The sequence below is a fragment of the Bison bison genome, unplaced genomic scaffold (genome assembly GCF_000754665.1).
Source record: "Bison bison bison isolate TAMUID 2011002044 unplaced genomic scaffold, Bison_UMD1.0 scf7180017858770, whole genome shotgun sequence".
NCBI classification, from domain to species: Eukaryota; Metazoa; Chordata; class Mammalia; order Artiodactyla; family Bovidae; genus Bison; species Bison bison.
In genome coordinates this window covers 2,318,063-2,333,930 of record NW_011489342.1, presented here as the reverse complement: position 1 = coordinate 2,333,930, position 15,868 = coordinate 2,318,063, and the positions used below count along the sequence as shown (strand labels likewise).

General features: G+C 33.5%; 1 protein-coding gene across 1 annotated transcript in view; it reads left to right on the top strand.

The window, feature by feature from the left end:
- ZNRF2 (zinc and ring finger 2, E3 ubiquitin protein ligase) overlaps positions 1–11,941 on the top strand; it is a gene marked incomplete at its 5' end in the record, with an annotated part of 93,766 nt that extends 81,825 nt beyond the window's left edge. The window contains 2 exons of the mRNA XM_010829411.1: positions 5,652–5,731; positions 8,966–11,941. Of these exons, the coding sequence (XP_010827713.1) occupies positions 5,652–5,709 (58 nt within the window). The remainder of the gene's footprint in view (positions 1–5,651; positions 5,732–8,965) is intronic.
- Between the last annotated feature and the right edge of the window lie 3,927 nt (positions 11,942–15,868).

Below are 15,868 nucleotides of genomic sequence, written 5' to 3'. Positions count from 1 at the left end.
GGTGAGTTTATTTTTATGTTAGCCAAATTGATATTAGACTAAAAGACCTTTCTCAAAGTTTCAAATTTTGTAGTTAGGGCTGAAAGGTTTCTTCTTCATTGAAACTCCCTTCCCCCATTTCTTTTAAAAAAAAAAAAAGGCCTTTTTTCCCTTGTTGGTAATAAAAATCTGTTTGCATCTCAAAGTCTACCATTTGTTAAGCGTTTACTATGACCCAGGTATTGTCCATAGCTTCTTGAATAGGTTATCTTACGTAAGCCTTATAACAGTCCCGTTGTACCGTTGAGGAAGTAAGCTGGGGGGCATGGTCACATGGCTAGTGATAAATGAAAGAACTGAGATTCCAGCCATGTCTGTCTGACTCCAAAGCCCAGCTGGTTTCTGATAAAGTGTTGGTTTTAGGGCAACAAGGAAAATTTGATTTAAGATGATTTGAAGTAAATTACAAAAAGAACAGAAAACTATAACTTTAAAAGCAATAGTGGAAATAACTTGGAATTTTATTTAAAAGCAGGATGTGGAGGTTGGAGAAAATAGTAAATAATACCAAAACAAAGAGGCAAAAATAAATAAGTAATTATAATAAATTAATTACATCAGTAATTATAATAATTATAATAATATCAGTAATTATACTAAATCCAAATGGTCAAACTAACCAGGTGAAAACAAATCAAAAGGTTGGAATATCCTGTTGATGAGCAGCACACTTAAACATAAGGGATACAGAACAATATGGACATAAAGGGATAGAAGACTATATCCAGGCAAATGTTAAATAAATAAAACTGACAAAGCTAAATTAATATTGGACAAAATTAACTTTATTGAAAAAAGTATTACTGGTATTGTATGATGATCCATGAATGAAATTGCTCAGTCCTGTCTGACTCTTTGCGACGCCATGGACTGTAGCCCACCAGGCTCCTCCATGCATGGAATTTTCTATGCAAGAATACTGGAATGGGTTGCCATTTCCTTCTCCAGGGGATCTTCCCGACCTGGGGATCAAACCCAGGTCTCCCGCATTGTGGGCAGACGCTTTACGTCTGAGCCACCAGGGCATCCCTCCATTATCATTATCAATCCCTCCATATCATTGTATGATGATAATAGTATATAAAACTCCATTCTTTCTGTACCAAAGAACACAGTCTCAAAATATTTGTAGAATGGTCAGAAAAAATTGAGAAATCATCATGGTAATTGAAAATTTGATATACTTCTCATTGAGTCAAACAGGCATACACATAACTAGTTAAGACCTAGAAAACTTGAGCAGCACAGTGAACAGATTTGATCTCATGAGTATGAATGGATGTATCTACACTCAGCAATTGAGAGAATACATTTTCTTTTCAGGGACATACAAAACATTATAGAAATTGGTCATGTACTAGGCCACAAGGCAGGTAGGTCTTAGTAAACCACAAAAAGCTGGTACCATACAGAAAGCTGTTCTGTTCTCTGGGCACAGTTAGATGTCAACGACAAAAGATAAATGATCTTCACAAGTACTCTTAAGTAACTTATGGATCAAAGAAGAAATCATAATGGAACGTAGAAAATATTCTGAATAATAATGAACACCTTTCCAGCATTTTTCTAGAGTGATCCTTGCAAGATTTGTGTTACTGTGGAAAGGAAGACTGGAAATCAATAGTCTAAGTTTTTACCTGAATTAGAAAATTGATAGCAGGATAAACACAAAGGAAACAAAGATCAGAGAAGAAGAAACTGAATGAAAAGATTACACACTAGAATAGAGACTAACAAAGTCAAAAGTAGATTCTTTGAAAAGAATAATAAAACAGGTTAGCCACTGGCAAGATTGTGTCTAGAAGGAAAAAATAAACAGTGTTGGAATGAAAAGGAAAACATAACTTTAGATATAACAGGAATTAAAATAGTTGGACAATTCTGTGCAAAATTTTATATTTTCACCTAAAAATTCTAAACAAAACAGGTAATTTCCTTAGAAATATTATATTGTCCAAAATGACTCAAAAAGAAATAGGAAATCCAAATAAACTAGTAACTATCCTAAGTAGTTGTTAAGACTAACCCCAGAAAGTAACAAATATTTTTTAAAAAGCCAAACCAAAAAACTAAAGACAGGCCTACCATGACAGTTTGACAACAAGTTTACCACATAGCCAAAACATCATATGGGCTTCCGTGATGGCTCAGTGGTAAAGAATCTGACTATAATTCAGGAGACGCAGATTCTATCCCTAGGTTGGGAAGTTCCCCTGCAGAAGGAAATGGCAACCCACTTTAGTATTTCTTGCCTGGAAAACCCCATGGACAGAGGAGTCTGGTGAGCTACAGTCCATGGGGTCACAAAGAGTCGAACATGACTTAGCAACCAAACAGCAACAACAAAACATTGTGTTAATAATCATAAATTCCTCCAAAAAGTAGATAATGATGGAGGGTTCTCCCACGTATTTTATGAGTATAGTATATACTTGATACCCATATCAGACAAGAACACTATAAGAAAGAAAACTAAAAGACACTCTCATTTATGAACATAAATGCAAAATCTGAAAACATAGTAGCAAACCAAGTTCATCAGTATATATGTAAAATAAAGCCTCTTGACCAAATTGGATTTATGTTATTAATAGTAATGTGAAAACACTATATGATTAGAAAATTTATGTATATAATTTACCACATTAGCAAAGGAAGAGTACTGTATTAACTTAATAAACTATTATTAATTTAAAAGCAAAAGCAAAAAATAAGTATTAGATAATATGTTAAAATTAATAAGAATTTAGGTTGTCTGATAGGAGCTCAACATATGAAATCAGTTGCATTCATATCCCAGTAAAAAAAAAATATAACTTTTTTTAGGATAATAACATTAATAGCAACAGAAACTGCAACAGGAATAAGATTTATTAAGAATAAATCTTACAAAAAGATATTCAAGATTTTAAAACATTCCTGGAAGATATTATAGGAGGTCTAAAATAAATACTTGAAAAAATAAATAAATAAAATAAAATAAATACGTGGCATATGATTTTGTGGATGGGAAAAGTCAATATTGTAAAGATGTCACTGCACCCCAAATCTATGTAGTTAATACTATTTCAATCAAATCTCAACTAGTTTTTTCATATAACTTGACGAGTTGTTTCTTACATATATATGGACAAAAGAGCAAAGGGTCAAGAATAGTCAAGACAATCTAAAGAAGTAAGTGATGCTGGATTGGTGGTGATGGGGTACTTATCCTATACAGATTCACTGTAAGACTCTTAATTAGGGTGGTGTGGAAAGAATATAGACAAGTAAGTGGAAAAGAATAGAGTCCATAAACACTCATACATATAAAATGGAGATTCAGCATTGCATGGAGCTAAAGAACATGGCCAGTACTCCAATACTTGGTCACCTGATGTGAAGAACTGACTCATTGGAAAAAACCCTGATGCTGGGAAGATTGAAGGTAGGAGGAGAAGGGGGCGACAGAGGATGAGATGGTTGGATGGCATCATCGACTTGATGGATGTGAATTTGAGCAAGCTTCAGGAGTTGGTGATGGATAGGGAATCCTGGCGTGCTGCAGTCCATGGGGTCACAGAGAGTCAGACACGACTGAGCAACTGAACTGAAAGAACATGAACTGTTAAGAGTCAAGATTCCTAAAATTTGAATCCCAGCCCCTCTGCTAATTCATTGTATCATCTTGGTCAAGTTACTTTCTCTGCCTTAATCTGTAAAATGAAGCACTATTATTAACTTCGTAGAGTTAGTTGTGAGGTTTTAAATGAGTTATTTTTAGAAAGTGCTGGCAAATAATAGATGCTATATAAGTGTTTGTTTAACATGAATAAATGGAAAAATTGGTTTACCAAAGATGGTATTACAGTATAGTAAAGATAGTAAGGAATAAACTATTCATTGAATGGCACTGGAATCAATTAGTTACTGACATGAAAAAATAATTGAATCTGTATTTTACTTTTGAAATAAGAATTAATTCTAGATTAACTGCCTATGGAAACTAAAGTCTAAAATATTGGAAAGAATATAGAGAGATGTTCTTAACCTCATGGCAAGGAATTATTTTGGGGGCTAAGGTAACCTCTCCATAAAAAGTTAAAAGAAAAGTTGAAGAATTTGACTACATTAAAATTTAAAACTGTTTTTTGCATCATGATACTATAAAAAAGTAAAAAACTAAATGTCAGAGTGTTTTCAGTACATATAACGAAGGTTCGATATGTAAAGCGTGGAAGCAGCACTGTATGTTATTGTGGAATACGTACACATGGTTTGCTGGATCTTGGGAGGGGATATAATATTTTAAAGAACGTGGGTTCATAGCAGTTAATCTAAGAAGGGGGGATTTTAAATGGCCTTCTTTGTCGAGATGAACTGAAATCACATGGTTATAAAATAGGAAGTACCCATTTTAGATCACAGAACTGTACATTCAGATGTACTGGGAATTGTTAACGCATCTGGCGTATTTTGTTCACTTCTCAGTATTTTGTTGTTAAGAGGCATTCTGGTAGACCAGAAGTGAGTCAAACAGCAAGTTGAAAACAATGTTGTAAGTCAAATTGGGCATGTTTATTTAGACAGCAAAAGTTTTAATGGCAACAGAAATTGTTTTAAAATATTTGTAAGAATATCATGTGGATGGGATCTTTTACCTTCTTTCCTTTTAAATTTACCTATTGGTTTTACCTATGAAAACAACCTGTGAGGATAACTATTAATTTTGCCCTTCAGCGTATTAGTCAAGCCATCTGGCTTTGTGGCATATATTAATTTGCACTGTTAACTGTGAGAATGTTTGACGCTTTAAAAGCAAATCTGCTTGGGTAGTTTCCTAGCTGTTGGGCAAATTATTTAACCTTCTTAAGGCGTTGAGTTTATCGTTAGAACTTTCTGCATAGAACTTTCTGTTCTGTGTCTGTTTTATCTAGTAGAGTAGCCACTAGCCATGTGGTTGTTGAGCGCTTGAGCCACACTAGTGGCTAGTGTGACTAAGCAAGTGGATTTTTCTTTAATTTTAATGAGCTTAAATAGCCATATGTGGCTCGTGGCTTACTGCATTGAACAAAGCAGATCTATAATGATAGTTATATATGCACCCTGATATTTAACTTCCTATAAACTTGTAAGATAGTTTATAAATGGATGATGGTATATTTATTTGTATCTGTACATGTATTGTCGTAAGAAAGCGATAGAATTAAGTTTTCAATACTCCCATATAGTCTTTTAAAATGTGATATATAGTATTGTCAAGAATTAAAGTTTAAAAGCTTGATCCGTGGTTGACATTTGCATAAATTTGAACAACTGTTTTGAAGACAGATATCTGTCCAGATTTGGCCTTTAACTTTGAATGTTGGTCAAGTGGTAGTTCTTCAGGTTCTTTTGGGAATGGTGGTTCTGTTTAAACCTTAAAGTACTTTATAGCATAATTTTGCAAAGATGTATTTCCTTCTTAGAATAATCAGAATGTAATAAAAATATCCTTTTATTTATGTCAAATATCGTTAAAAATCAAATTCTTTTTCTGTAGAGATATTAATGTCAAGAAGTAAGCATTTTTATTATAACTATTATATAGATAATTAAACGTGTTTCAATTTTTCTGTTTTTTACTTTTCTAGCTGCATAGATGAATGGTTTGAAGTAAATAGATCTTGCCCTGAGCACCCTTCAGATTAAGCATCAGCTTCCTGTCTTATAGGTAATTTTCCCTTTTTTAAAAAAAATTGCTTTTTAAACTGTTACCTGAGTCATCCATTCTCAACCACCGTTTTTATTCATTGATTTAGTCACTGAGGTGTGTACGTGTTCCAGACATCGTATTAGGCTGCTGTATAGAAAACTCGCATGAAAAGTTACAAAGAAACAATTTTCTTGATTTCCTGAAGAGAATCATGTATTAAGTAAACTCTAAAATTTTCGTACTTTAAGGCACTTTAACTTAGTTTATTGCTTTCAAAAACACCATGAACTACTATGCTGACCCCATTTTACCGATGAGAAACCCGAGGGTCAGAGTCATTAAGTTCCATGACATTAAGAAGCATGTTGTCCCAACAATCCAAGGTTATGTAGTTAGCAACAGAATCAAATTCCACACTCTCCTAACTTCCCAGGTATGTTTTTTAGGTAATGCAATATATTATAGTTCTTCAGTCGTAATAATTAGTTAACATTTATATTGCATTATTATATTAAAAATCAGAAACATTACTTTGCCAACAGAGGTCCATCTAGTCAAGGCTATGGTTTTTCCGGTAGTCATGTATGGATGTGAGAGTTGGACCATAAAGAAAACTGAGCACTGAAGAATTGATGCTTTTGAACTGTGGTGTTGGAGAAGACTCTTGAGAGTCCCTTGGACTGCAAGGAGATCCAGCCAGTCCATTCTGAAGGAGATCAGTCCTGGGTGTTCATTGGAGGGACTGATGTTGAGCCTGAAACTCCAATACTTTGGCCACCTGATGCAGAGAGCTGACTCATTAGAAAAAACCCTAATGCTGGGAAAGATTGAGGGCAGGAGGAGAAGGGGACGACAGAGGATGAGATGGTTGGATGGCATCACCGACACAATGGACATGGGTTTGGGTGGACTCTGGGAATTGGTGATGGACAGGGAGGCCTGGCGTGCTGCAGTTCATGGGGTCGCAAAGACTTGGACATGACTGAGCAACTGAACTGATTATGTACCAGGCATTGGTCTAAGAATTTTACATCTATTAATAACTCATCTAATTGTTATAACAATTCTTTGAGCTCAGTACTCTTTAACTACTCCCATAATGCAGATGAGGAAACTTAAGTTTTAGAGAGGGTAAGAAACTTGACTTGTCAAGGTCACATGGCTAGTTCCTTAGTAGAGCTGGGAATTGAACCCAAAGATTGTATTGTTTGCTGTTTTGCTGTTATTAGTGACAACATTTTCCACAGAAAGGTGTTTTTATAGTCATTCATTCAATTTTATCTTTCATTTGTGTATCCTATCTACACAGTAGACAGAAAAAAAGAATTTTTAAACCAAATACAGAATTTGTTTTCTGTTGACATAGCTTATTCATGATTCTGCATTTTCTGAAAATGTGTAGTAAATTGAATGAAAACCTCAAAACCTCACTTGTGTATTGCTTTTTTTTGAGTTCCATGAAGTGAATTGAATGACATCATTTAGCTTTGAAATTAGTTAATTGCTAACTTCATATGTATGAAAAGCTTTTTATTTGTATCACTTCAGAATGGTATAAAGTATTGTGTTTTACATGAAGGCAGAATATTTTAGCCAGTCTTGAAATTGTTTTGGAAGGAGGTACTGCCTCTGTGTTCAGAGACTCAACGTAGTCACAGAAGAATCTTTTCTGAATGTCTGTGATTGCAGGCGGGAAACTAGAGCAGATAGTATCCTAAGTTCTAGTCCTGTGCTGTCCCCCCAACTTCCTTTTATTTCAGTAACTCGTGGTCTTAAATATGAGGTGTTGTGATAATAAACACATTCAAGGAATTCTGTTGTTCTTAATGAGGATCATTTAAGAGCAACAGGTTAGAATATTAACAAAGAAGATTTGAGGTGACTTAATAACAGCTATTGCAGCTGGAATAAGAGCTGCAACTTTGAGACCTCTGTATTAATTAATAACAGTAGGATTACACTTGTGAACTATTAAGTCCTGGCTGAACTATCAGCTTTTGAACCTTTTTACCATGAGATGATTCAGATCACACCTGAACACATTTGAAGTATGAATTGGAATTCGATTACTGTGTGAGAGAAGGTGATGGGAGTGATATTTTGAGGATGCATGCATATATACTTTTATCTCACGTTATTAAAGGGATTTTGAAGAGGAAGATGCTTTGGAATGTCTTCAGTGTCACCTTACATCTGGGTCACTAAAGTAAAGCTATGGCTAAAATTTATAGAAGCTTTTTAAGAGAAGTACTAACACCAATGCTAATAGAAGGAAGTATAGTATTTTATGGACCAAAATAATATGTCTTAAGTCTTTCACCCATAAGTAAAATTTGTCTTTTTAGTCAATAAACTTTTTTGTGTGTAAGTGGAGTTTTATGATATAAAATCTGTTATTACCTGGTCTCATCAGCTAAATCTTTATTTTAGGGTCACAGCTTATGGGATGTGTGGGAACATGGCATCTCATCTTATGGGCAACATCGTGTGTTGGTTTTAAACAACATTTCAGTTTCCTTACCCTGTGTATCAGTGTTATCTTCTATCGTCTTCTTTAGTTTTTTTTTTTTCCCAATATGGAACCTGGGTTTGGATGTGAATCGATGGAATCTGTCTCTATGGGTCTTTTCAAATGATGAGTCATTTCTAAGAATGTATAGACATGGAATTTCTCAACTCACATTTTGTCTTTGTTCTGACTGCCTTTGTCAAATGATGAATCCTCCTGTCTCTTTAGCTGTCCTAGATTAAAAGTGTATGGGTTGGAAGAGGATTCGGTGTTGTTAAAGCTTTTTTTTTTTTTTAAGGCAACATGTAGCGATACTCTTCAGCATATGAATTTAGTAGTCAGCCTAAAATAGAGATACATGAATGTCTAAGGTCTTGATTAGTTAGGAAATCATTTACTACTTTTAATTTGAGATTTTGGGCTACTTGGAAAGGGATTAATGAATTGTGTATACATGTATGTGTTTGTACTTTCTGTACTCTATTGTAGTCTTTATTGTGGAGGGGGAAGGACTGTTGGGTTTTTTTTTTTTTTTTTTGGTAACAATTTTAAGCTTTAATTTGTGCTTTGGTGTCCTTGATTTTTTTCTTTTGCAGAACACAGATTTTATCAGCTTTTTAAAATGCTAAGTGTATGAAAATTTACAGTCTAAAGCAATGTTCATGGGGAGATAGGTGTTTAATTTTGATTTGTGTTACTATCATGAACCGTTGCTTAAGCTTAATGTATCTGCTTTTACACAGGTTTCCTTGACTTCAAGATGCTTGAAAAACCAAGAGGATACGAAGATCTATCTCTGGAAAAACAAAAACAAAAATGCAGACACACTCAGCCAGATATCTGAGTTCTGTGAGACTCAGTAATGCAGAGATGGACAATCATATAGGGAAAAAATCCTGCTGAAGAGAGGACAATTGCCACAGAACTCAGTGTACCAAACATGCATATAAAGGACACACAGGGATTTTGAAAATGCTGCACATCCCTTAGTAGTCATCTACATAGGTAATACTGATGAACATTTTGTATTCAGACGCCAAAGTTAACTGATTTAAAAGTTGATTTACTTTTTATTAAGTTCTCTAGGGCTGCACAACTACTTGTATTTGATTTGTTTTGGTTTTTAGTTTGGGGACCTTTACTTTCCCAACATGATGTTCCTGCATTCATCAGTTCTTAAATTGAAGACCACGTAATTTACTTCTTAAAAATTAAAGTCTTAAATGTGAAACCAAGAAATGTAATCAAGCAGTAAAACATTCTCTGAATGTAGACCATGATCTCAAGTTCTTTGATTTTTTTTTTTTCTCCCCAAGAATAGAAGTAGGCTTCTACATAGGAAAGCTACAGTATGTTACTATTTTAAATTAAAGGTTTAACATTATCAGAATGCAGTCCAAAGAATAAAAAATCAAGTTACATATTCTAATTAATTAAATCTAGGATTATCTACTGAATTGCAATTTATTAAATATGTTATTTCCTTTTTAAATAAAACTGCTCAACAGGTAATAGCAATGAATCATCTTGCAGCTATGCAACTTAAAGATAATTACCAATTTTAAGTGCTGCCAGCTATAATAACTTTGTTTTAACGGGTATTTTTATTTGTTCTTTTCATGTAATGTGCTTTGCATCTCCAGGCAGTTTTCCTACATTTAGGTAAAATGTTTAGCAGGTTGTAATACTTTAATAACTTATGAAAAGGGTAAAATAAAATTTTCTTGAGTGGAACTTGGAATAATTTGAGGGACATTTTTATATACTTTTAAAAATCAGAATTTAATTGGGATGCCAGATTTATAGCAATTTGCATCTTTAATTTTCCAGATAATCTGGAGTTTAGCATTTGATAAATGATTTTTTAAAGCAGACATGAAGATTTTGTTAATTTATAATTTATTAATGTGTTATTACTATAATTAAAATGTTACAGAGAGTTTTAAATTCAGTCTTGTATAGAAAGAAATGTATTAAGCAAAATTCTGTGAATAAATATTCCCACAAAATACATCTGAATGGTTAAAAAGTACTGGAAGAAAGCTATCAGGGCTGCAACAATGAATGTCTTTTTCTTTTTTTTAGTATCAAAAATACCAATTCATAAATTTCATGTTTTCAACATAGGGAAAATGTTATCAGAGGACAATTTAAGCAGTGCACTTTACTTGGAATAATTAAGAGTTACACAGTACTGTTTCCTTATTTTAAGCTTTCTTTAATGTATTTAAGTATTTACTTTTCTTTTTTACTGCTGCTCTTATCCTTCTCGATCTTCTTCCCTTGTTCTGTTGCTTCTGTTTCATATTTTTTTTAAAGGACACGTACAGGAGCAACTGCTGCTACCCAGAAAAATTTGTGTATTATAAACAATTTTTTGGAAGAGTTTTTAATTGTTATTTCTGTGATTCTAGAGCAGATAACATTTTCCCTAAAGTTATGCTGTGAAATGCCTTTTGTTATGGTGCAGTTAAGGAATCCTAAACCTCCATTGTGACAAGCTGACAGCACAGTTTCATAGGTGCTTTTTTAACCAGTTGTGGAAATTATTCTTTCCTCAAGGAAAATATTCTCTTCTTAAATTTTTTGTGGTCATGAAATCTTAATATGAATGGATTTTAGTTCACATTTTCAGTTTTGTAAGCTCTCTCTCCCTCTCTTGCTCTCGCGTGCGTGCTCTTTCTCTGACACACATACGCACGCGCACACACACACACACACACACACACACAGAGCAAGAAAAACCTCTTAGAATGTGAATAATTTTTTTTTCTACCGGTATGTATGTTGTTATGGTAAGAATTACTTTGTATTCCATTCTTAAAGGAAAAGATTTACTGTAGCTGTGGTAGTTAGCTATTGATATTTTCTTGGAAATTGATTTTCCGATATAATTTACTCATTGACTTTTAAAGTTTATTGGCCTGAATTCCCTTGTCCTTCTTTATCCAGTACCATACTCTCACAGTCTTATTCATGTAGCCTTTGTTTGTCATAAGGTTCTATGCTGCAGGTCCTACAATAGAAGCTCCTGTGGTTGGAAAGAAAGTTCATTGTTTGCCAGTGTCAAGTGCTACTTGATTATTTGTTTAGAACAGTATTTACTTATTAATAAATTTGTTCATAATGATCCCTTTTTGTTAAAATTTACAAAAGGTAGCATTTTTTTTAACTTTAAATTCAGTCTCCATCAGTGACTTCTTAAAAAGAATTTAGAAATTGAAAAAATTTTAAAGCCCAAATGCTCCAGTTTTTATTTAAAGTCAAAATTGTTAATCTGGAAAATATTATAAGTAATATTGTGCATAATGTCACTTATAATATTTATAAATTTATATAAAGATACCGAGTAGTGTAAGTAGGACATAAAATCACATTAGATGTTTAAATGTGTAGCTGAAACTGCTGACAGCTGAATATTATGGAGACAAAATAAAGATTGAAACCCTAGTTATCAAGTTGGTTCTAGTTTTCTAGAAACTTTGTAAATACTTGTTTTTAAGTAAGATCACAGTTAGGTATATAGAAAGCAGTATACTCTGAAATTTCACTTTAGTGCCACTCTCTTCTTTATAATGGGTTTATTGCCAATTTTGATTCATGCTGATCTGATTTTTCTGCCCCCAGAATGTATAAAAGAGTGTAAGGATGTATATGAGTACAATTATTCTGTCTTCTTTTGGCTCTTTCCCAGAGAAATAAACTAAGAATAATTTTAATCTGTATTTCAGATCTGGTCCTAAATCAGATGTAGATTGTGTTTTAAGAGTAATGTTTGTGATAGAAATATAGATAATGGTTTCTCTAACTCATTTTTTTGTAGTAGCCAAACAACTAAAAAGTCATGTTGTTAACTGTTGGATACTATGTAGGTTTTGATTGTTTCTTAGTGCAAGTTTTCTATTTCTTTTGGATATTATACAATTAATTTCAGTTTTCACCTACTAAAGCATGTACTGGAATGTAGCCCCAAAATGCCTGAGGGAGCATATTTGCAGTATGTATCTTGAGTTAATGAAAATACCAGATTTTTTTCAAAGTTTGCTTTCTAAATTTGGATTTAGTGGAGTTTAAAAGCAGTTGTTTAACATTATAGCAAGACACAAGGATATTCCTTTAGTTGAAAAAGGAATTTAATATAAATATTAATAATAATAATTTAATGTAAATATTACCTAATTTAATTTACTAACATAGAATTGAAGAAGGGAAATTACGTTTGAACAAAACATGAAACTTTTTTAAAATTCAAGAAAAATTGACTTAACCATTTGATTGACATCCATGTTATTATACATTGATATTAATAGTCATCTTACATTTCCACAGAGAAAGTTTCCAGATAAGTCAGATTATTAAGAATTTTATAAAACTGCATAGAGATACATATTGCTCTAAATACAGTACAACTTGTTAGTTGCAGGAAGCATTTTAGTTCATTTGGGCTGTTTTCTTGCATTCTGATTTATCTTGAGGTTAACTCAGAACATATTGACAATGGGTGGTTAAATGTGACGTGTCCCTTGTTCATGTACAGATATTTTCTAAGTTTAAAAAAATAATCTAGCATGCCAGTATTTTGCCTTTGGCCCATTCCCCTTTATTTCTGAAGTACGTAACTTCTGATCTTTTTCTTTGCTATATTATGAGAAATATTATGGTAGTTATATCATCTGTGTTATTGTCCCCTTTTCTTCTCTACCCAGATTTTTTCATTCTGAAACTCAATTGTTACTTGATATATATATATATATGAAATATATATATATATATATGAAATTGCTACTTAGTGTAGTAGTGATCCTTATTCAGGAACAGCTGGTAAAAAAGATTTTTTGTGATAATAGATAATACTCGACTTCCCTGGTGGCTTAGCTGGTAAAGAATCTGCCTGCAATGTGGGAGACCTGGGTTCGATTCCTGGGTTGGGAAGATCCCCTGGAGAAGGGAATGGCTACCCACTCCAGTATTCTGACCTGGAGAATTGCATGGACTGTATAGTCCATGGGATTGCAAAGAGTCAGACACAACTGAGCAACTTTCAGTAAACAATACTACAAATAAACCATATTCTATGAATGCTGTGCTTAAGCTAGGGATATTCTTTTCAAATCACAGAATTCCTGTATTGAATCAGAAATACCTTGTCTTTTAAGTTGTCTGATTCTCTATGGAAAGTAAAAGACATCAAAGAAAATCAGATTTGATAATTAGTTTTAGTCAAAAATGCAACATTACTATACTTAGGGGAATTGGCATATTTTCAGATATTTAAGCCATCATTAATTTTAGACCAATAGCTAATAAGATAAATTGTTGGTTGCTTGTTGGTTGCATGGCATAAACTCACATCCCAGAAAGAAACGAAATTTTAAAAAGTGATATTATATTATCTGTTAACCAACTTTGTGGTTCTTAACTCTGCTCTGGACTGTGTGGCATCTTCCAGGATTGTAAGTCTTATAATCAGAAGTGACTAATTTCTTCTGTTACTAGATTCTCATGACTTCCTTTTTCATTTAAAATGCTGAGATTGGTAAGTATTGATGATTTCTGTTTATAAACTTAAAAGAGTTCTCTGGGCAACCTGTTACCAGTGAATCTGGTGCCAGCATCTTGAAAAGGTTTTGTTGTTAGTCAAAAACATTTTGAGCATCTGTGTGCATTTAATACAGTTAGCAGATCCTATATAGAGAGATGCAAGAGATTTGGGGACTTGATGATGATATTGATCTCCATTACATTTTATTGCTTTGTAATGACTGAGTTTCCTTAATTGAAAATCATGATAATAATGAATTTTTACCTCTACTGCTCTAGAGGTTCATGGTTTCCTCAGCTCTTCTGTAATACTTTTTAATTTCCTCTATTAGAAAGGGTTTTCCTGGTATCAAAAGCATCAGTCATAAGAAATAGAGAAAATGTTTTGGGAACAACTTGTATGCTGTAAAGTAGAACAATTCATTATTAATATTTTAATAAATAAGACCTCCAAATGATCTTGCCAAATTATCCCACTATTTAGAAGTAGAAAATAAGAGAAGAATTCTTTCAGGGAACCTTGTCATATCCACCTTATGTCTAGAAGTTGACAGAACATTACAGTAAAACAGAATTATCTGAATTCTGAAAGGTTACCATGAATTAACTTATGTGACAGTTTTCTTTATTTTTGTATACTCATTGCCACAAAAATTGAATAAAAATATTAAAACTGCAGTAGCTTAAGAAACAGCTGCTTGTAGTGGTAGTGGACAAGGAGGCCTCTCCCTACTGTAACCACGAGGAAAGAGACGCACTGTGAAATTTCTAATGTAAAACCTATTTTGTAAATTTGTAATTGAAATGTGATTGGAGAGCTATTACATTTTAGGGAGGGATGATGATCTGCCAGTGCACAATCATAACTTAAAATTTAGATTGTATTTTAGTGGCATTCCATTATGTTTTTAAAAGGAGAGTAATTAATCTTCTGAAGCGTAGTTTTCATGATGGAAGATGTATTGAGTTTTTTAGCATAGTGGTTAACAACATGGATTTTGGAGCCACAGTGCCTAGTTTTGCCATCTTCTTAATGTTGGCAATACACTTCTCTGTGCCTCGCTTTTGCCTATAAAAACAGGTAATGCTACTGCCTACCTCAAGGTTGTTGTGGGGATTAAATGGAAAGTACGTGTATGCACCAGACAGAGTAAGCACTTAATGATGTTAGTAGTTTTTGTAAATAAAAATATTTTTGCCCATCTGTGAATAAATTTTGTTATTATCTCCATTCATGAAGTATAGGAGTAATTCATAGACCTTGATTTAAGAAACCTAAGTGTAATAGAGGACAGGGTGGTTTCTGATCTTCCCTCTTGCTGAAATCTGAAAATTATTTCAGCAGTTACATATTAAGCACTACTTGGTTCTGTGGACTGTTAGGGAACTAAGAATATAGAAATCAAGAATAACTGATCTCCAGGAATTTAATCTTTAGTATGTGATGCAAATAAGTAAACATATAATAAGGAGTAAAGGCTCTTGTGGAGGTAGGGAGAAGGGTCATTAAGCTCAGACTAGGCAAGAGAATGACCTTAAGTCTTTAAGAAGAAATAGATCGTAGCTCTAGGGCATATGGATTAAAAGGAAATGTGAAGCAGGAGGTTGGGAAGAGTATTCTCAGGCAGAAAACATAGCACATAGAGTCATAACCCTCTTGGACAGTTGCTGTGTCTAGAGAGGTAAGCAGGTAACAAATATCGAAGGGATGTATGTACCAAACTAAGATTGAAGGATTTTTAGCAGGAAAAACACAATCAGATTCACCCTTCAGATTAGAGAGGAGACTAGTGGCAGACATGTTAGAAAATTTATAATAATTCAGACAAGATGATGAGCAAAACTAAAGCAATGACAATAGAGCAAAAATGGAAGAACTTAAAAGATGTAAAGAGTAGAATTAACTCATCCTGGTAGTCACTTAGATGTAAAAGATGACAGATAAGACCAAGACAACTCCCAGCTAGTACTTTTCCCACATCTTGAAGAGTGGAATCTTGAGGACAGAATATCTTTCCCTTGGGAAAGCAATTATGCTGAAGATCTGCTGGAGAACCAGAGATAAAGAGCACCAGTTCTGACCTGCAGGATCTTAAATCGAAGCA